At 38.0% G+C, this 20,788-nt stretch overlaps 1 protein-coding gene across 1 annotated transcript in view; it reads left to right on the top strand.

Annotated features, from left to right (window-relative positions):
• The window catches only part of IRAK3 (interleukin 1 receptor associated kinase 3), a 75,813-nt gene that overhangs the window by 27,000 nt on the left and 28,025 nt on the right, over positions 1–20,788 (top strand). The window contains exons 3-6 of the mRNA XM_049782791.1: positions 9,724–9,788; positions 10,799–10,853; positions 13,174–13,325; positions 18,868–18,932. Of these exons, the coding sequence (XP_049638748.1) occupies positions 9,724–9,788; positions 10,799–10,853; positions 13,174–13,325; positions 18,868–18,932 (337 nt within the window). The remainder of the gene's footprint in view (positions 1–9,723; positions 9,789–10,798; positions 10,854–13,173; positions 13,326–18,867; positions 18,933–20,788) is intronic.

Raw genomic sequence — 20,788 nt, forward strand, 5'->3', positions numbered from 1 at the left:
GATCAGTCTTTATGGAAAACAATATGGAGATTCATAAATAAAAAACTAGAAATTGAACTCCCATATAATCCAGCTATATCACTCCTAGGGATATACTATAGGAACACAATAACACAACTTGAAAAGTTCTTACTCTCATGGACTTACAGACAAGAAGAGAAGAATCAGAACTCTGCACCTCAAGACTTTGTTAGGCCTCAAGTCACAGTTGTAGGTGAAAATGAGGAGCCAGTTTTTGCTCTCAGTAAAAATTCATCTCTTTTATTCAGGGAGGAGGACTGCCAAGTACTGCTCTGCATGGGGTGTGGGGTTGGAGCTTAGAGTCTTTCAGCCAGTACTTGACCTATTGATTTGCTCAGAAACTCTTATATGTCCTTTACAAATGAACCTTTTCAGGCCTCTAGGTAATTAATAAAGGCAAAAAAATACTTTGACTACCCTCCCAGCACTGGCCTTTTCTTGGATAGAGTAATTTACCTAACAATTGTCCAATTGCTTAGAGGAGCCTTTTTTTCCCCTTCTTTTATTCTTTCTGTTTATTTTTTGGTTACACCTAGTGCTACTCAAAGCATTCAGGGCTTATTCCTGGCTCTTGACCCGGAAGTCATTCCTGGTGGGATTGGGGGATGACATTGAGAATCTCTGGCTGTTTGTGAGGCCTTACTCACCAGGCCTTACTCACTTTTCTATTGCTCCAGCCCCAAGGTGTCTTTGCTTGGTAGGAAGCTACTGGTGGTCTTATTCAGGTACCAATTACAGTGCCCACTCTTCCCTTCTCCCTCAAGACTGACCCTCCAACTGCTTGCAGCCAGGAGATATTTATTCAGAATATCAATCTACACCCGAGATAAGTAAGTGTGGTACCCTTGACTCGGGTCTGTTTCAGATTTTATGGCAATAGCCATTGCTGGGGGGGGGTCTATCTGCTTCCCCAGCAAACAACAATGGAACTCTGCTTGCCATTGCCCCACTACTCTCTGGAGGAAAGCCTCTCCATTTTGCAGCTTGCTATATGATTCCCTTTAGTGTCCCTCCATGTCCCAGTAACCCTGACATGAAACCAAGTCCTTTAGATATCTCAAAAGCATGACTGCCAATCACAACCTTCTCTGTTTTACCAGTCACAGCATCCAGGAAGGATACTGGATGAACAATTATAATAGCTACTCCAATCTTCTCCAATGTCTCCTGCTGTCTCGCCCTGCAAAGACACTCTTGTTCTGGGTATTTGAGTCTTTTTTTTTTTTCGGGGGGGGGGGTGGGTTTTGGGCCACACCCCATGGCATTTAGGTGTTACTTTGGCTTTGACTCAGAAATCACTCCTGGAAGAGTTGGGGGACCATATAGGATGCTGGGAATTGAACTCAGGTCCATCCAGGGTCAGCAGCATACTAGGCAAATTCCCTACCACTGTGCTACCTTTCAGGCCCCACATCTGCACATCTGAGTTTTTGGGGAGCCTCTGCTTTCATCAATTATCATTGACTTGAAAATACAGGGAGGAGAGCCTCTTGTCTTTCCTTGGGTGCCATTGTGCCCAATTGACTGGGCAAAAAACAATTGTGTATGCCCTGGTAGGGAGACAAGTAACTCTGAGATGAAAAATGGGATGGAAGCATGCTCTAAATCTTAGAAAGGAAAACAGTATTATTTAATTGCAGTTTATTGAGCTGATACCTTAAATTATCTTTAACATGTTAATTGTATAGCTTGTTGAAAGAAGCAATGTGATTCATTGGTATATTGCTACAGTGTCTCTGTAATAGCTACTTATTGAATTATGAGTTGGTGCTCCTAATTAAAATGCATTAAAATTTTTCATGGGTAGAGTTATCCAAATAAGCAACTTTTACTTATTTTTAAAAATTGTTCAGTTTGATGGAATGGCTTTCATTTTAGGGAAGCTTTTTATGTGCTATATTACAATCTACAAAGTTCACTCTATAGATTTGAATTTTCTCATGAAATCTATTAAGAAAGAAAGGCTGGGGTTGGGCGGTGGCGCTGGAGGTAAGGTGCCTGCCTTACCTGCGCTAGCCTAGGAGACGGACCGCGGTTCGATCCCCCGGCGTCCCATATGGTCCCCCAAGCCAGGAGCGACTTCTGAGCGCATAGCCAGGAGTAACCCCCTGAGCGTCACCGGGTGTGGCCCAAAAACCAAAAAAAAAAAAAAAAAAAAAGAAAGAAAGGCTGTGGATTTCCTCTTTAGCAATAGTCTTGCACTTCAGGTTGCTGCAACTAGAGGATCTTTTCACATTTATAGACTGTTCTGTCAGACTGCAGGATATAACCAAGTTCTTAGCACAGCAGCGTTTGCCTTGCAAGCAGCTAATCCAGGACCAAAGGTGGTTGGTTCGAATCCCGGTGTCCCATATGGTCCCCCGTGCCTGCCAGGAGCTATTTCTGAGCAGACAGCCAGGAGTAACCCCTGAGCACTGCCGGGTGTGATCGAAAACCAAAAAAAAAAAAAAATAGTGTTTGATTACTGTTGTTACGTTTCTGGTAGACATGCCCTTGTATGTTGCATTTTTTTAATAATTTTTTTATTTTGAATTATGAGAATAAAAGATGCAAAGAAAGAGGATAAGGGAAGGACAATCACCCATAACATAATTATCAGAAGAAGTCCCCTTGCTGATATCTTAACTTTGAACTTTCACCAAAGAAAGTTAAGATAAATAAAACAGAATCCATGTGCAATTACTTTGTCCCTCAAGTCCCCAGATTGTAGCACATTATAATATTTCTTAACAGCACACAAGGCAATCTAAAGCCATCAAACTTACGTAACTCCTTAAACATTAGAGGCATAGTATTTTTTACATTTCCATGTACATGCATATTAGCTTAAGTTAACCCCAAATTTTAAGTGGGTGCGTTTTAAGGATTAGAGTCAAAGGAGCACAGTAAAAACGGTGTTAGAGTGGCAATTGTTGTTTGCTTAGGCCCACCAAAATATGAGAGGCATGGAAAGGAATAACCTTGGCCTAAATACAAAGAGATTCTACCCCTGAAGTTTCCTGGCATAAGACCAGCTCTAGGCCTCAGGCAAGTTATCGTTCGATCCAAGATATTGTCCGTAGCGCCAACACACTTATCACACAGTCTCTGTTGTTGGTCTCATGTTTCTGTATTAAAGATTCTGGAATCTGCATGTCCTACATTGAAGTCATGATGTGGAGTGCCTTCTCGTTTCACCTCACCATGAAAGGGCAATGCAGGAAGCCCTGTCCTGTAAGCAGGTTGTTAAGTCTTCTCAGTGTTAAGGGAAGTCTCTTTTGAGCAGGACGATGTCTGAGCAGTGGTAGGGTCTTCCGTGGTAGAGGATTGCTTCCAGGTGATGTTATAGACAAACCTCACCATTAAGGGGCAATACAGCAAGCCCTGTCCAGTAAGCAGGTCATTGTTCTTGTTGTCTTCTCAGTGTTAAGGGATGTCTCTTTTGAGTAGATCGATGTCAGAGCAGCTGTAGGGTCGTCCCTGGTACAGGAATGCCTCCGGGTGATGTTATATACAACCTTGGATGTTTTGTAAATGTCTTCTGTAGATCAAGGGGTAAATGGAGAATGCCCATTCTTCTGAGGCCTGTGCCAGGTCTTTATGTCAATGTTCAGGGTGTAAGGTCTCATTGCACTACAAGATTTGTGTGTTCCCATTTCTATTAGATAAAAACTTATTGGTATGCATAGTATTTTCCCATGTTAGTGTGCCTACGCAAACAAGATATAAAGCCACGTGGTGCTATCAGATATATGGGGGCGTAAGAACATTTCCAACAAGACCCATGACTTGGTTCAAACATAAGTATTAAACTGAGGGATTCTTTCACACCAAATTCCATATTGAGCAGTTCACAAAGAGAAGATAAAAAACATTGGGGGGGGATCATCACTGTATAAGAAAGTATTTAGCAAAAGTTATAGCCGTCAAATAAAACACCCATAAAATGTTGAAAAGATATGTGTCCTTTTTATGCCTTTTAAAATAGTTGGGTGGGTGTTAACTCTAGGGCACCACTTTGGTCTGTGACTTAGGACTCAACAGTACTTAAGTTAGAAAGGGTAAAAAAGGAGTAATGATGATAGGAGTTAAAGAAGTTAAAGAGAAATATGAACTTATGAAGGGGTATGCAAAAGGGCAGAGTACAAAATGGACATTCTGCATACATAAAGACATAATTCAATGATAGTGAGTACTATTAATGTTTCTTGTGAGAGTACTATTAATGTTTCTTGTGAGAGTACTATTAATGTTTCTTGTGAGAGTACTATTAATGTTTCTTGTGAGAGTACTATTAATGTTTCTTGTGAGAGTACTATTAATGTTTTTGAAAATGTAGACTGGACAGAGATTACCAGTGCCAGCCAAACCTCCTCTGCTAGACTCCCGGCTCCCAGGAAGGAGAGATCCTTCAAGAAGCTGGGAGACCAGAAGTTCAGAGCCCCACCCAGACCCTCCCTAAGGAGCTGCATGGATAGTGGGGGAAGGCCTAGGGTACCTTCAAGCTCCACCAAAGGACCCAACTCACCGGCTTGCCCAAGCGTGTGGCCCGGGGAAGCCCTGGAGATCTGGAGCAAGGCGGTAGAGGGGTGCTGGGGTTACCCAAGTCCCGCACCCCCACTATGCCTGGCCAAGCAGGCCTCCGGCATGTATGTTGCATTTTACATTTGTATTTTAATTACCAGTAATTGTTTTTCCAATTTTTACACGAAACCTATCGTTTTCTGTTGACCTCTTATATAAGTCATTTTAAATATTCATATCATACAATATTAAAGTATTATCTCTATTTTAAAATTTTTTATTGAGACAATTGTGAATTACAAGTCCTTCATATTTGGATTTCAGGCATATAGTGTCAATGAATTGAGGCCATTCCCACCACCAGTGTTGACCCTCTCCACCAAACTTCCCAGCATGCATCCCTTACTTCCACCCTTAGTCCCCTAGCCTGCAGTGTAACAGGTTCATTTTAAGTTTATATTGTTATAGTTTAAGTCTCTTGATTCTATTGTTGACTTTGGCTTGGTTATTAAGTTTTGACCTTTTTTTTTATCTCCATGAATGCACTTGAGATCACTTGATCCCTGGGTCCCAGTCTCTTTTTTTCTTTTCTCAATTTATATAAAGACACTGAAATATGAAGTAAAACAAAGTAATATATGTCTCAAAGTTCTATGAAAAAGGCAGGAGCCCCTATCTAGAAGATACAAATAAAATAAAAAAAGGGGGGGGGGGAAATGGCAGGTTTTTTTTTTTTTCATAAGCACAGCAAATGTTGGGGAAATTAGAAAGGAAATACCCTTGGCCTAAAAAAAAAAAAATAGTGTCCCTGCCCATAAAACATCCTGTCATAAGACCTGCTACTTCAGGCATACTAATTGTCTAACCCCGAGGTCTTTCTTCATGGTCCTAGGAAAAGTTCTACTCAATCGCTGTTGTCAGTCAGGCTTATGTATATGAGATCTGAGTTTTGCACAGAGCCTATGTCAAAACCGGGGTGTCACAGAGCATCTTCTGATTTCATCTCACTGTTAGGTGGCGAGTCAGGGATGCACTTAGAGCAAGTTGTTGTTACATGGTTGTCAGGGTATCAAATGAACCTACCCTGGAGCCAGGGAGGTATTAGGGCCTCCCCTGGTGGAGTTTGATTCCTGATGCTAGTGCAGAAAACTGTTGATTCCAAGGATGAGATCCAAGTTTCGGGGTTGGTCTGATCAACTGATGTCTAAGTCAAGTCACTATGACAAATATTCCGGTTGAAAGGCGATGAAAGGTGACCCTGCACTATAAAACTACTTTCTACACATATGATTTCCCCATTTTAATGTGCCTATGTGAAAGGAACAATGTCACAAGTTACAACTGGTGCATATGGAGGTAAAAATAACATGCTAAACAATCTCTGTGACCTGGTTCTAACCTGAACTCAGATCCCAAGAGAGACTTATCTACTAGAATTTCCTACTAAGCAGATCCAAAAAAGAGATGGGGAAAGCTACCTCTACATATAAGAATAAACACTATGAACTTATTATCTTTATTTTCATGAACAACAAAAATCAGTGACTTTCAGTGTCTTGGAGTCTCCAAAATTCAACTTTCATTCTGACCAACAAATCCTATTTCAGGATGGTTGTTATTTTGGTTTTGCTTAGAATATCTAGTCAATATTTAATAGAAGTAGCAAAATTAGATGTCCTTTTTTTTGTTCTTTAACTTTTGCTCTTCATTGCATGTGACATCATTAATTGTGAGCTGTTCACAGTATCTTCTATCAGTTGAAGAAATTTTCTTCTATTTCCTAGCAATTTTATCTTTGAATTTTATCGGTTTTTCAATCCATTAAGGTAATGTATTTTGCTGATTAACTTTTTAGACATTAAACTACTCTGTAGTCCATGAAAAAAACACTAGATCAGGATATCTAACTCCTACTTTTTTTTTTCAAATTCTCATTTGTTTTAAAATTTGTTGTTAATATTTTGTTAAATATGCATAAGGTATACTGGCCAATATTTTCCTTAAAATGTTTTATCTGGTCCTGATATTAGAATAATATTGGCTTTATAGCATGGCTCAGGAGTTGTTTTCTCTTTTGAGTTGTCAAAACTGGTACGAAATGTTTGTGAAGTCATTCTTGTTATAAGTCTATTCTGATTGCTTATTTCTTCTTGAGTTAGGTTTGGTAGTTTCTATCTTTCCAGGAATCAATTTATACCATGTAAGTCATTTACATTTTTACATATAATTATTTATGACATTCCTGTAAAATTATTTTTATATCTATGAAGTCATTATCAGTGAAGCCATTTTGTTTTCTCTTTTGTTCTTGGTTTTTTTTTTTTTTTTTTTTGATTTTTTTGGGCTACACCAGACGTTGCTCAGGGGTTACTCCTGGATGTCTGCTCAGAAATAGCTCCTGGCAGGCACAGGGGACCATATGGGACACCGGGATTCAAACCAACCACCTATGGTCCTGGATCGGCTGCTTGCAAGGCAAACACTGCTGTGCTATCTCTCTGAGCCCTGTTCTTCGTTTTAGTTTCTTCAATAACCTGTCTTAATCCTTTCAGTCTAACATAGGATGGTCAATGTCATTGATTTTTTTCAGAGCATCAGCTTTATTTTCTTTTATTTTTATATTCTATTTTATTTATTTCCACTCTTAATTCTTTTCTTCTTGCTTCCTTTGCTTCTTTATTTTTCTAGTTTCCATTAGTGGAAAATTAGGTGTTTTTTCAAGGTGAGTATATATAGTTGTAAAATTTTGTTTCAACAGTGCTTTTGCTGCTTCCTATGATTTTTGGTATATGTATTTTGTTTTCATCCATTTCAAGGTATTTTATAAATTTCCAAGTAATCTCTTATTTTTGATGATTATCTTAATACCTCTGTGGTAAGATAATGTGCTTGTTTGATTTTAGTACTATTGAGGTTTATTATATTGTAGAGATATACTCCATCTGGAAAATGCTCAGTGTATCTTCAAATTATGTATATGTTCTGTTATGAATGGATTTTTCTATAAATATTTGTTAGGTTTAACTGTTGGCCTACAGTTATTCAAGTAGGTTACTATTAATGGATAAATTTGTTAGTCTTCTAAGCAAAATAGATAGAGAAACAGAATATAATCTGAGATTAAATCAGAAGATGAAGTGCAATTTTTCTAAAGTTTGAGACAAAGTGTCAAAATGACAGAAAAAATATGGTAAGTTTTATTCTTTTGTGGCAAGTACATTAAATCAGCTCAGACATAAAAATAAGCAAACAACCTATTTTGTTCTCAAAAGAGATGTAAACCAAGCCATGAAAAATTAGGGGCACATTGGCCACACAGCTCAAGGCTGGCAATCTCAATAGGAGAAGGCAGGCCAAGTACCTACTCTTCCAAAGCCACACTTGCAACACCCATCCTTCATAATCACTGCTTTGCCAATGGCTCTGCTTCACCACTCTTCTACAGCTCTTTGCAGAGACACAAATTTGATTAAAACTCCAGTTATGCTGGTATTTGGACTGATATTACCAGACTTTTTTTTTTGGAGTGAGTGAGGGCACCTTTCTCCCTCCTTTTCAGACTTCTGGCAACTGAAAACAAGCCCCACAAAAGCCTCAGTATCAGGAAGAGTGCTTAGAATTTCTGGACCGTGCCACCACGACAACTCTATTTTTGTTTTACATTGTCATCCATGTAGAAACACACCAATTTTGGCACCAATTTATATCTGAAGCCACCTAGTGTTCACAAAGAAATAAAGAGAATGGTCAGCTAACAAGAGCTTACTCAACCTTTTTATAATGAATTAAAGATCTAATTACAATGTATAATAATTTTCACAAATTGTTGCTATGTTCTCTTTTTTCATTTTTGCTTTCCTTCTTTTTTAAAAAAATAATTTCACTCCCACTTACCTGATAACGATGAGATACATGCTCTTTCAATAAAGTAAATTAAAAAATTGGGGGGGGTTGGTTTTTGGGTCACACCCTGCAGTGCTCAGGGGTAACTCCTGGCTCCATGCTCAGAAAATCACCCCTGGCAGCCATGGGGGACCATATGGGATGCCGGGATTTGAACCACTGTCCTTCTGCATGAAAGGCAAATGACTTACCTCCATGCTACTCTCTGGCCCCATAAATTAAAATTTAAAATACAGAAAATAAAAGTAGTATTTTACAGTTGGGGAGAGGGGGTGGGTGTTCTTGGTTGACCATGTACATAGATACCTATACACAACACATACAGAATTACCTCTACTTCCATATGAACCCAGAGACCTATAATCCATCAATATAAAACTTTACATGTGTGCAAGAAAACAGGGATGTAACTCAGTAGTAGAGTTTTTACCAAATATAATAAATATAATATAAATTATATATAAATATAATAAAGTATTAGGTATCAATTCCTGGCACTGCAAAATAAATAAGCACACACAGTTGTTAATAATGTTGCTTCATTTTTCTTCTATTTTTTTTTTTTTTTTTTTTTTTTGGTTTTTGGGCCACACCCAGCGGTGCTCAGGGGTTACTCCTGGCTGTCTGCTCAGAAATAGCTCCTGGCAGGCACGGGGGACCATATGGGACACCGGGATTCGAACCAACCACCTTTGGTCCTGGATCGGCTGCTTGCAAGGCAAACGCCGCTGTGCTATCTCTCCGGGCCCTTTTCTTCTATTTTTTGATATCATATTTTAACTTTTTATTTATGTATTTTGGACCACACTCAGTGTGCTTATTCCTGGCTTTATTCTCAAAGATCACTTCTGACAGTGCTTGGGTTCCATATGCAGAGTCCAATATGTGGTTCTGGGGATTGGACTTGAGTCAGCAAGAGCCCTACTCTCTGAACTATCTCTCTGGCCCTAGTGCTTTAGATCATATATAAAAATTCAAGGTAACTATTCCTGTTTTAAGTGAGAAAATTTTATTTTTATAATATAAACTTTGCTGGTAAGTTCTTTATTTTTACAGTTTAATAAAAAGATAATAGCTTAATTATTAGGAAACATTATTTATTTGTTTTATTTTGGGACTGCAATCAATGGTGATCAGAGCTTATTCCTGACTAGTTAGCTATCAGTGCTTGTGGAACTCAGGTGAATATTTATAGTGTTGGTCATCATCTTGCAAGGCAAGTGCCTTAACCTCTGTACTATCTTTTCAGCTCAATAAATTTTTTTATTTGTATTTAAGTTTCTTTATTTCTCTCAGGAGCAGTTTTGAATCCTTCAAAGCAAAGACTTCAAGAAGATCGATTTCAACACCCGCCTTCCAAGGTAGAGTGAGTTCATACAATGATTCTTGAAATCTGCTGTATTTATAATTGAGCATAAAGAATGTTGTTTTATATATAGTTAGTGCTAGATGTGTGGGTACTTTTTCAAAAGTAAAAACCCTTAGCACACTCATTCTTTATTTGATTGATAACTCATGAAATTAAAAATTTATAAATATTTCACTACTTAACAGCCTTCCACTCATTGATCTGTCAAAAATGAGCACCATGAGTTATACATTTCCTTTACCCCATTTTTTTTTTTTTTTGGATTTTGGCCACACCCAGTAACTCTCAGGGGTTACTCCTGGCTTTGCGCTCAGAAGTCGCTCCTGGCTTGGGGGACCATACGAGATGCTGGGGGATCGAACCGCGGTCCGTCCTAGGCAAGGCAGACATCTTACCTCTAGTGCCACCACGCCGGCCCCTCCTTTACCCCGTTTTTGATTTTCTAGTTCCAGTTGGTATTTTCATGTGACTGTTAGTTTTTTATTTTAGTGAATTAAAAATGATAATTTTTTATAGAACTAAAAGTAATTTAAAATTGACTAATTGACAATGATATTGATACTCTAATTTTTGTTTTTTTTTTTTGTTTGTTTGTTTGTTTTTTGGTTTTTGGGCCACACCTAGTGATGCTCAGGAGATACTCCTGGCTATACACTCAGAAATCGCTCCTGGTTTGGGGGATTATATGGGACACCGGGGATTGAACTGTGGCCCATTCTAGGCTAGTGCGGACAAGGGAGATGCCTTACCACTTGTGCCACTGCTCCAGCCCCATATATTTTGGTTTTTACAGTTGGAAAACCACATTTTCATGAAAATGATAAATATACATGACAGTGAATGCTATTGAATGAAACAACTTTACTTTATAATACCTTTTTCTAGATTAGATTTTATTCATTGCACTAGTTAATCCTAGAGGAAAATTGGGATTTCTATTAAGGCTCTGTTCTTTCTTGACTTATAAAGTGGTATTACTTTACTATGTATTTCTTCCCTTAGAAAACAACCAGTGTCACAGTGGATAATGTTCTTGTTCCTGAACATAATGAAAAAGGTAAAATCAAAACAACTCTTCTTTAGATCATGTGTTCCTTTTAGTGAATATGATAGAAGCAATATTTTTAAAATATAACTATGAGTTCATATATTAAAGCAGGATACATCTCATATAAATTTGAAATTAAAACATAAATATTATGGGTCTGGAATGATAGCACAGTGGTAGGGCATTTGCCTTGCATGCAGCAGACCCAGGATGGATGTTGGTTCAACTCCCGGCATTCCATATGGTCCCTGAGCTTGCCAGGGGCAATTTCTGAGCACAGAGTCAAGAGTAATCCCTGAGTGCTGCTGGGTGTGACCCCCAAACCAAAAATAAATAAATAAATAAAAATATTAGTTATTCTTATTTTCTTCTTATTATTAATTTTGGACCAAACCCAGCTGTGCTCAGGGATTACTACTGGCTCTGTGCTCAGAAATTACTCTTAGCATGGGGGCCTATAGGATGCCAGGGATCTAATTTGGGTCATCTGTGCACAAGGCAAACACCCTACCCACTGTTCTATTGCTCCAGCCCACACTTGAAATTTTTGACAAAGTCGATGGACAAGATGTCATTATTCTATTAAAAGTCTATTGGACAAAAAAAAATCTATTGGACAGTGAAGAACATAATGACAGACTAATTAACAGAGATTTCTTATTTTCTGTTAGTGAGTTTGCTCTGTGGGCATGCATATGTTAGTTTTTATATAGTTTTAGAAATCCTCACAGTACCTGCAGGGCTCCTCAGTGGTGACTGTCAGGCTGTACTAAAGAAGGTTAAGTTATTTTCCACATCTCCTTTGCTACTTTATTAACTAGAAGAATAATTTAATTTTACTTGGCGTCATTTAAGACAGCCTTACTTGATCTTTGCCATCAGATCTGATGTTTCTTTGGTTCAATAAGAATGGGAGAAGTTAAAAAAGATTTTGATCCTTTAAGGCTTAGCAAAACATCTAAATTCAAACAATAAATATGGAGATAAAAGTGAATTGGAATCTTAAAAACATTACTGAGTTTTTCTTTGACTCTCTATTGTATTACCATTTAAAGGTTCCCTCCAATCTCTAGAGAACTTTGTGTTTGTTTTAGGGCCATACCTGATGCTTTGGGTTACTCCTATCTCTGCACTCAGGGATTACTCCGGTGATCTCAGGAAAAGCACATGGAGTGCAGGGGTGTGCAAGGCAAATGTTCCACCCCTGTACTATCTCTTTAGTGCCCCCCACCCCCGTTTTTGTTTTTTGGGCCATGCCCAGTGACACTCAAGAATTACTCCTGGCTCTATCCTCAGAAAAATCACTCCTGGGGGCCGGAAAGATGGCACAGCAGTAGGGCATTTTGCCTTGCATGCGGCCAACCAGGGACAGACCTGGGTTGGTTTCCTGGCATTCCATAAAGTTCCCTGAATCTGCCAGGAGCGATTTCTGAGCCAGGAATAACCCCTGAACATCACTGGGTGTGGCCCAAAAACCAATCAATCAACCAATAGATAAATAAACTGCAAAAAAGAAGAAGAAAAAAGAAAAGAAAGAAAATCACTCCTGGAAGGCTCAGGAGACATTATGAAATGCTGAAGATGCAACATGGTAGGCCTCATGCAAGCAAACGCCCTACCTGCTGTAGCCTCAGGGCCCCCTCTTTAGCCCCTTTAAAAAAAAAGTCTTAAGAAACTGAAGTTAACTTACTCATCAACTCTGAGGAAATAAAGTATTTAGAAGATTTTGTTCATGAAAATATTTATTTGTCATACTTGATGCAGAGACTACTTGAGAACTTCAGTTCTGGCTATTGTGCTTTGTTCTACTGACTTCCTATTGAATTTAAAAGTGATTTTTCTTTTTCTTTCTTCTTTTTTTTGGTTTTGAGCCACACCTAGCTATGCTCAGGGTTTACTCCTGGCTCTGCACTCAGAAATCGCTCCTGGCAGGCTTAGAGGATCATGTGAAATGATGGAGATCGAACCCGGGTTCATCTCGGGTCGGCAGCATGCAAGGCAAATACCCTACCGCTGTGCTATCTCTCTGGCCCCTTAAAAGTGATTTTTTATATTGAAGTTCTGGTTCTTCACAATCAGGATATAAATTAATTTTGTCTTGTTTGTTTTGGGGAGGGGAGTGTTTGAACCACTCAGGGACTATTCCTCCCTCTGTGGTCAGGAGTGACTTCTGGCAGTGCTCAGGGGACTCTAAGGGGTGCTAGATATTGAATCAAGGTCACTTGCTTGCAAGTCAAACACCTGACCATGGTACTATATCTCTAGCCAGAGGGCATAGATTCTCAAAACTAGAAAGGTTAACATATTTTTTCCTGTGCTCCTTCTTTAGGCATATTATTTAAATCCTCCATAAATTTTCAAAATATCATAGATGGAACCAAAAATTTCCACAAAGACTTCCTAATTGGAGAAGGGGAGATTTTCAAGGTATTCAGAGTAGAGGTCCAAAACCGAACCTATGCTGTTAAATTATTTAAACAGGTATGGAAAGAATTACTGTCACAAGATATCACTCACTTCTTTGTTTATATTTCATGTTTAAATGTCATTTCCATCAATATTAAAAGGAGGTGTATTTGAAACTAGAATTTTATAAGTGGAAATAAGATATGGCCTCAAGTGACTAGAGAAATGAACTTGCAGGAATGTGGAAGTTGAATCCTTCCTCTCCCAGATGTGTTGAATAAGAAACTTTTCTGAAAAACCTCATAGGACCTTTGGGACTTTTTAAAAGAGGGTCAGATGTGTCAATCTGCTCTAGTTTCTGTGATTTTTTTTTGGGGGGGGGGGTTGGCAGTATTCTTTCCAGGCAATGTCACAGGCTAAACTTTAAATGTGTCTTCTCTAACAGGTCAGGAGTGTGGGAAAGAAGCAAATTCACTAGGAGAAACACTCCAAGTGTTGGAGGATAGCTGAGTGACTGCAACCAAAAAATAGAAGGGATGCAGAGGATGTAAATGTAGGAGTCAGTGAGAGATGGATATGCACATGCACCCATAGGTGGAAATGCACACATAAACACACACATGTACAAGCCACTTTCCATATTCTTCACTATTAAACAGTTATTTTAATATTTACTCAGCTTCTTTGGGCTGCACACTGAGCTTGCAAAGATGAATAACCCTAGTTCCATCTTCAAGAAACCACTAGATTTATGGGTGAGATATGCAGCTAAAGAAAAGACTAGGGCAGGGGCCGGAGAGATAGCATGAAGTAAGGCGTTTGCCTTTCATGCTGAAGGACGGTGATTTGAATCCTGGCATCCCATATGGTCTCCTGTGCCTGCCAAGGGCTATTTCTGAGCATAGAGCCAGGAGTAACCCTTGAGCATTGCCGGGTGTGACCCAAACACCCTCCCCAAAAAAGACTAAGGCAGGGACTGTAGTACAGCAGTAGAGCACTTGCCTTGCATGTATGAAATTCTGAGTTTGATCCTTGGCACAGATGGAAGGAGGGAGGAAGGAAGGGTAAAGAAGGAAAAAGGACTGACTAGAAAGAAAGGACGGAAAAAAGGAAAGAAGCTGGAAGGAAGGATAGGAAGAGGAAAAGGGGTGAGAAAAAACCTGAAGAATGGGTAATACATTAGCACAAATTTTCCCAGTGATTACGAGGGCACAAGAAAGATAGAGATGGGGGTACATGCAGCACCCAGGAGAGTAACAGAGTAATCCCTCATTACCTGTTTTTGAAGTAAATATATGGTGACATAGACTAGATGAAGTGACCTTTCAGATGATTTTCAAGGATGAGTAGAATCTTGGCAGGCGGTACAATAAAAGAGAGCAAGTACTTTCTTGGTGGAAGAAATAGTAAAGGCAAAATTTAAAAGTGTCAGCATAAAACTCATGAAGAATAGAGCCAGGTGTCAAAGGTAGGGAAAGCAGTGGTAGAAAATGATACTAAAAATATAGGGTAATTATGTGAAATTTTTGAGGGGAAAAGGGACACACCCAGCAGAAGTTAGGGCTCACTCGTGGCTCTGTGATCAGGGATCTCACTCCTGACAATGCTTGGGGACCATATGTGGTGCTGGAGAGTGAACCAGGGTTGGCTGTGCACAAAGCAAGTACCTTAATTCCTATACTCTTTGTCTGGCTCTGGAGATGAATTTTAAGTAGAAGAATGAAATAATTAGATTTTTATTTTTAAAAATAACCGTCAAGCTGGATAGATAATTTAATGGGTCAAGGGCGCACAGGAGGCCCAAGTTCTATCTCTGGCACCACAGGACCACTATCAGGATAATGTACAAGTAGAAATAGACCAGAAAACTTTCAGGTGTGAACTAAAACCGAAAGAGAAAAGAAATGAAATTATATATTTCATAATAGGTTAGTCAATTGGCTAGAACTTGGAAGGGGCATTTGATGGAAAGAGCTAGAGCAGAGATAGGAAAATCTCATAGGGAGATATTTGTGTAAACAGACTGAAGGATAGAGCTTAAAGCAATGTTTTCAGCCCAAATATTAGACTTACCTAGGGAGTACTTTAAAGAATACCCCTCTTAGTCCTGGTTGGGTTAGTGTAGTAGCAGTAGAACTAAATTCCTAAATGTATTTTCACACAGGTGGTTCAAGAACATAGCCAGTACTGAGACTAAATCCTGCAGACCAGGGAAAAGGCAATTGGAGTGATAAGGATACATTCTAATAGAGAATGTGAAATGGGCCAAATATGAACTGTCTGATAGGATTGGGGGGGCATAGAAGAGAAAGAGAAGCCTGAGGCTATTCCTACTTTGTTTAGATTTAGGACATTAAAAGTTATTAATTTCCTTCTTCTTGCCCATTTGCCCTCTCCTATGAACCTATGTTCAATCCGTCCCCCATGGGTATGTTACAATGTAGGAATGGATTTTAAATAAAAGCAATGGAGTCAAATGAAGACACCTAAGAAGTGAATGATTTGATTAAAAAAACATTTCTAAAATTAATGATTTGATAAAAAAATATGTTGGCCAAAAATATTTAACATAAGTAGCCTCCAAATAATATCAGGTCCTCTAGAGGTGGACTAACTGAAGACCATTCTTTAGAAATGTGTACCCCATTTGTACTTTCTTTGTGGTTGGGCATCTTCAAAGTTTTCATCTGCCAACTTTACACTTTTATCTCCAACTTTTATTCCCTTTGGGGAGTTTCCTTTCTCTGAATTTGGCTTCAGAATGTACTGTCATTGTTCCTCAATCCATTCTCCTTTCTGCCCTCAAAAGTGTGCTTGTCTTCATGAGTGTCTTTAACCCATTCGGTATGATTTTGGTGACATATGTGAAGCCACAGTATCACAGGCATTACCTCAGTGTCGATTTTTTTCACCCACCACTCCCAATAGACTGGATGGTTTTCTTTAACAAGCTCTTATTTATCTTTGTATTCCAGTACCTTCTTACAGGGCCATCCCAGATTAGTTTCTCATAAAAATATTTGTTGGATAAATTGAATGAAGCACATATGCAAATCAGTACTTTTAGGAAAAAAGATGGAAGTTAATGTATAGAACTTAAAGACCATCACACACACACACACACACACACACACACAGTCCTATAGGAAAGTTTAGAAAATATAATGAAGCTTTATTTAACCAGAGATTGTGTTTTATAAAGCATGTGGTTTTGTAACATTAGCATATTAATTTCAATAGTCTTTCTTAATGAGACTACTGAGCTGGGTAAATTTACTCAGTGTGTTAGATGATTGCATCTGAATCACTTGGAGATCTCACAAATGCTGATTATTGTTCATCATCACTAGATAGGAATCTGAGATTCAGCATTTCTCACCAGCACCCAATGAAGCTGATATTCCTTCTTCGCAGACCACACTTTGAGCAGTAGAATTGCTAAGTTAGCAGGAACGCCAAAGCTACCCCCCCCCATTTTACAGATTAAGAAAACTGTGGCCTCAGTAACATAGTTAAGCTGTGTTTAAAAATATCAATTAAAAAGTATTAGATATAAGCCTGAGAACTGATCTACCTGGTTTCCAGAAAGTAGAAATATTGAGCTTCTAAATTTACAGTTTATTATTTATTTATTTATTTATTTATTTATTTATTTATTTATTTATTTATTTATTTGGTTTCTGGGTTATACCTAGTGATGCTCAGTCAGGGGTTACTCCTGGCTCTGCACTCAGAAATTACTCCTGGTGAGTTTGAGGAACTATATGGGATGCCAGGGATTAGACCTGCATTGGCCTTGTGCAAGGCAAGTACCTACTTGATGTACTATCGCTCTGACCCCAGAGTTTATATATTTTGATAAAATTGTACATTAAAATAACTTGTTAGCCTAGTTCATTATTTTTTATAATAATAATTTTTATTTTGACCAAAGTGGTTTACATATCTTTCACAGTAATATTTTAGGTACATATTAACATTGAATCAGGGGAATTCCCACCACCAAAGTTGTCCTTCCTCCACCCCCGTTCCCAGCTTGCATCCCATATCCCCCTCCCTTGCCCCCTGGGTTGCTAGTATAAGTGGTCCCCTCTGTGTCTAGCTTGTTGTAGATTGGATCTCAATTCTTTGTAGTTGGCTTTGGTTTTGGTGTTTAAATCCAATCATTTTTGTTACTACATAGTGATCATACAACTGTTTGGTCTTGGTACCCTCCATTATTTCCCCCTCAATTTGAGAGGCGGAACTAGATGGTTCAAGTTATGTGGTTCTGTTTGAAGAAAAGAAAAGCAATAAAATGGGATAAAAATCAAATAAGCCAAAAAATGGGCGGAGTTCTTAGAGGCTCTCAACATCAGTTTGAGAGAAGAAAGGGAAAAAGGAAGAGAAACACCACAACAATACAAAAAGAAATATCAAAAAATCCAATGAGCACTACAGCAATAAAGACAAGCACTACATAATAACCATGGTCCTGAAATAAAATTCACTAGATCAACTTGGAAGATAGCTTCTTCCAGAATTTCTGTTGCTTTCTCTCTTTTTATTCTAAAAACTCTGCCCTTTCTAGCAATTCTCAAACAATAACTACTTATAGCTTATGGGCTCTAAGATCGTACTCAATTCATATTTTAGGGCTTTATTTGTTTTTTATTCTTTTGTTTGTTTTTGAACCACACTTGGCGGTGCTCAGAGATCACTCCTGGCTCTGCACTCAGAAATCACTCTTGGCAGCCTTCAGGGACCATATAAGAAGCCAGGGATCAAACCCAGATTCATCCCGAGTCAGCTGCATGCAAGGCAAATGCCCTGCCGCTGTGCTATCACTCCAACCCCTCAATTTATATTTTATTGAGAAGTTAGAAATTCAAGATTCAGACATGCAATAACATAGGTGTGTAAAGGCAGAGGTAGAGTAGGGGCTCTGTTGAATCCATATATATATATATATATATATATATATATATATATATATATATATATATATATATATATATATATATATATATATATATGCCATAAATTCAAGTGCCAGGCAGTGGACTAAATTTTCTGAACCTTCTTTGAAACAAGAAACCTTACTTTAATTTGTTTAGTAATTTCAGGTTTTCAAAATTTGTACAAAGTTTGATAGGTTAACATGTGCATATTGTGCAAGTCACATATGCCAAATTAAACTTTTAGACAAAGAACTCAAGTGCTTTTGATGTGCCTGTTATTTTCTAGGAATTCTTTCATAAGCCAGAGTCCTTGGAGGCCAACTAAAACTGGATGCTCTGCTTTCTTAATGGAGAGTTTTTGTAATTGTATTCTTTTTACTTTACAATATAGTTTTTACATGAATACAAAATATGGTGAAAGTTTTAATATAAAATATGGTAACATTATACAGAACATGAAAAACTTTCCATTTGAGAAGCAGTTGTTCTAAATCTACATGGAGGTTAATGGAGTTTTGAAAATCATATGAAACCTAAGAATCCTTTCCCTAGAATGCTGTTTATATAATTTTACACAAAAAGTTTAATATGACTTTAGGATAAATAGAGACCCTGGGTTAATAACTACAGAAGTTGAGATCCTTTACTTATTTCCTTTTATTTTATGTGATGTTTAGGAGAATAAAATGCACTGTAAGACACAATGGAAGAGGTTCTTATCTGAGATTGAAGTTTTACTATTGTGAGTATATATTTTTTTGGAACTTATCTCTTTTTGCCCATCTTTTTTCCATCTTTGTTCATCTTTTGTTCCTACTGCTTGGCATAATTCACACTTAATAAATGTGGTTTCAATATTAGAACACTAGGTATATTTTGACATCTACTTTTGTATAGTCCTTAGAATGAACTTTAAAATAAACCATCTATGTAATTCACTAACGTATTTTAATGAAAAGCTGTCACAAGGAAGTGGGTTAAATCATGTGTGACTAGCATACTGAATGTAGAATAATTCATAGATCTGTAGAATTGTATATGTTCTATCATTTTTCCGTTCCTTTGAGACATTCGATCAAGAAATTATTTCATCAAGATCACCCTCCCTCAAAAGAAACTTTCAGACAAAGAAATCGAGTGCTTTTGATGTGCAGATTATTTTCTGGGAAATGTTTCATGAGCCAGGGAGTCCTTTGAGACAAACTAAGATGAATTCATGTTCATATATATTCATATCTGCAGCTGTGCAGTCTGCTTCATCGAAGCCCTCTAACCCTGTCGAGTTTACTCACTACCCTTTGCAAATAGGAAGTGCTATTTTCAAATGTTTCCTAAACCAGTAAGTGAAATTGGGCATGAGAGGAGGAGGCTGGGGAGACATTGTACTATGTCTTTTTCCTTTGACATCAAGGACCAGAAATTGAAACATCAGAGCTCCTTCTAAAACAGAATGCATATCATTTAGTGAAAAAATTAAAAAACCAAATTGTAAGAGTCTTTTATAGACATGCTTCATTTATTTGCTTATGAATAAATTCCAACATTTCAAAATTCCAAAAGTGCAGAAGGGGAAACCTAAAAAAGATTTCCTTTCACTATAATCATCCAGCCACCCAGCTGATTAGCCCAGAGGCAATAGTCTCTTGTATATTGTTTCAGAGATATTTTATCTATAAGTATGTATGTATTTTGTCTTCATATTTCCCTTTTTTTGCATGAGGCAGCATAAACACATTGTTTATTTTGCATAGTCTAGTAATCCATTGTATGCTAAACCAGATGTTTTCTAAGCCAATTTGTGAATTGAGGTGGTGGCAGGGGAATAGAGGGCTTAATTATTTCTTATTGCTAGATTTATATTTTTTCTAATAGTTACAAGCAAAAGTAAGTAAACAAAACAAATTGCCACAAGGAAAGTTGTGTGTATGTGGAGCTGGAGCAATATTACAGAAAGTAGAGTGCTTATTTTGCATGCTGCTGACCCCTGTTTGTTTCCCATCTTCTCATATGATCCCCGAAGTTCCAGTAGGAGTGATCTCTGTGTGTAGAGCCAATAATAAGCCCTGAACATAACTGGGTATAGTCCAAAAAATGTAGGGAGGGAGGGAGGGAGGGAGAGAGGGAGGGAAGGAAGGAAGGAAGGAAGGAAGGGAGGGAGGAAGGAAGGAAAGAAGGAAGGAAGGAAGGAAGGAAGGAAGGAAGGAAGGAAGGAAGGAAGGAAGGAAGGAAGGAAGGAAGGAAGGAAGGAAGGAAGGAAGGAAGGAAGGGAAGGAAGGAAGGAAGGAAAATTTGTTATTTTATACTTTTTTGAATATATTTAAGGTGAAGGAAGGAAGGAATGAAGAAAGGAAGGGAAAATTGCTATTCTATACCTGTTCGAATATATTTAAGGTAAATTCCAACAAATAAAATTTTAGGGTCAAATTGTTACGTGCATCATATACTCAATGCTTCTCCAAGAATTAGAAAATATCCAGTATCAAATCCCCTCTATAACACAAATACTGGTCCTATCTGAGTGCCTGGTTTTGGTATTCTATTCAATTTAGTGTTTATTATTATTCTCTGGTTTACGGTCCCACCCAATAGTGATCAGGG

The sequence above is a fragment of the Suncus etruscus genome, chromosome 11 (genome assembly GCF_024139225.1).
Source record: "Suncus etruscus isolate mSunEtr1 chromosome 11, mSunEtr1.pri.cur, whole genome shotgun sequence".
NCBI classification, from domain to species: Eukaryota; Metazoa; Chordata; class Mammalia; order Eulipotyphla; family Soricidae; genus Suncus; species Suncus etruscus.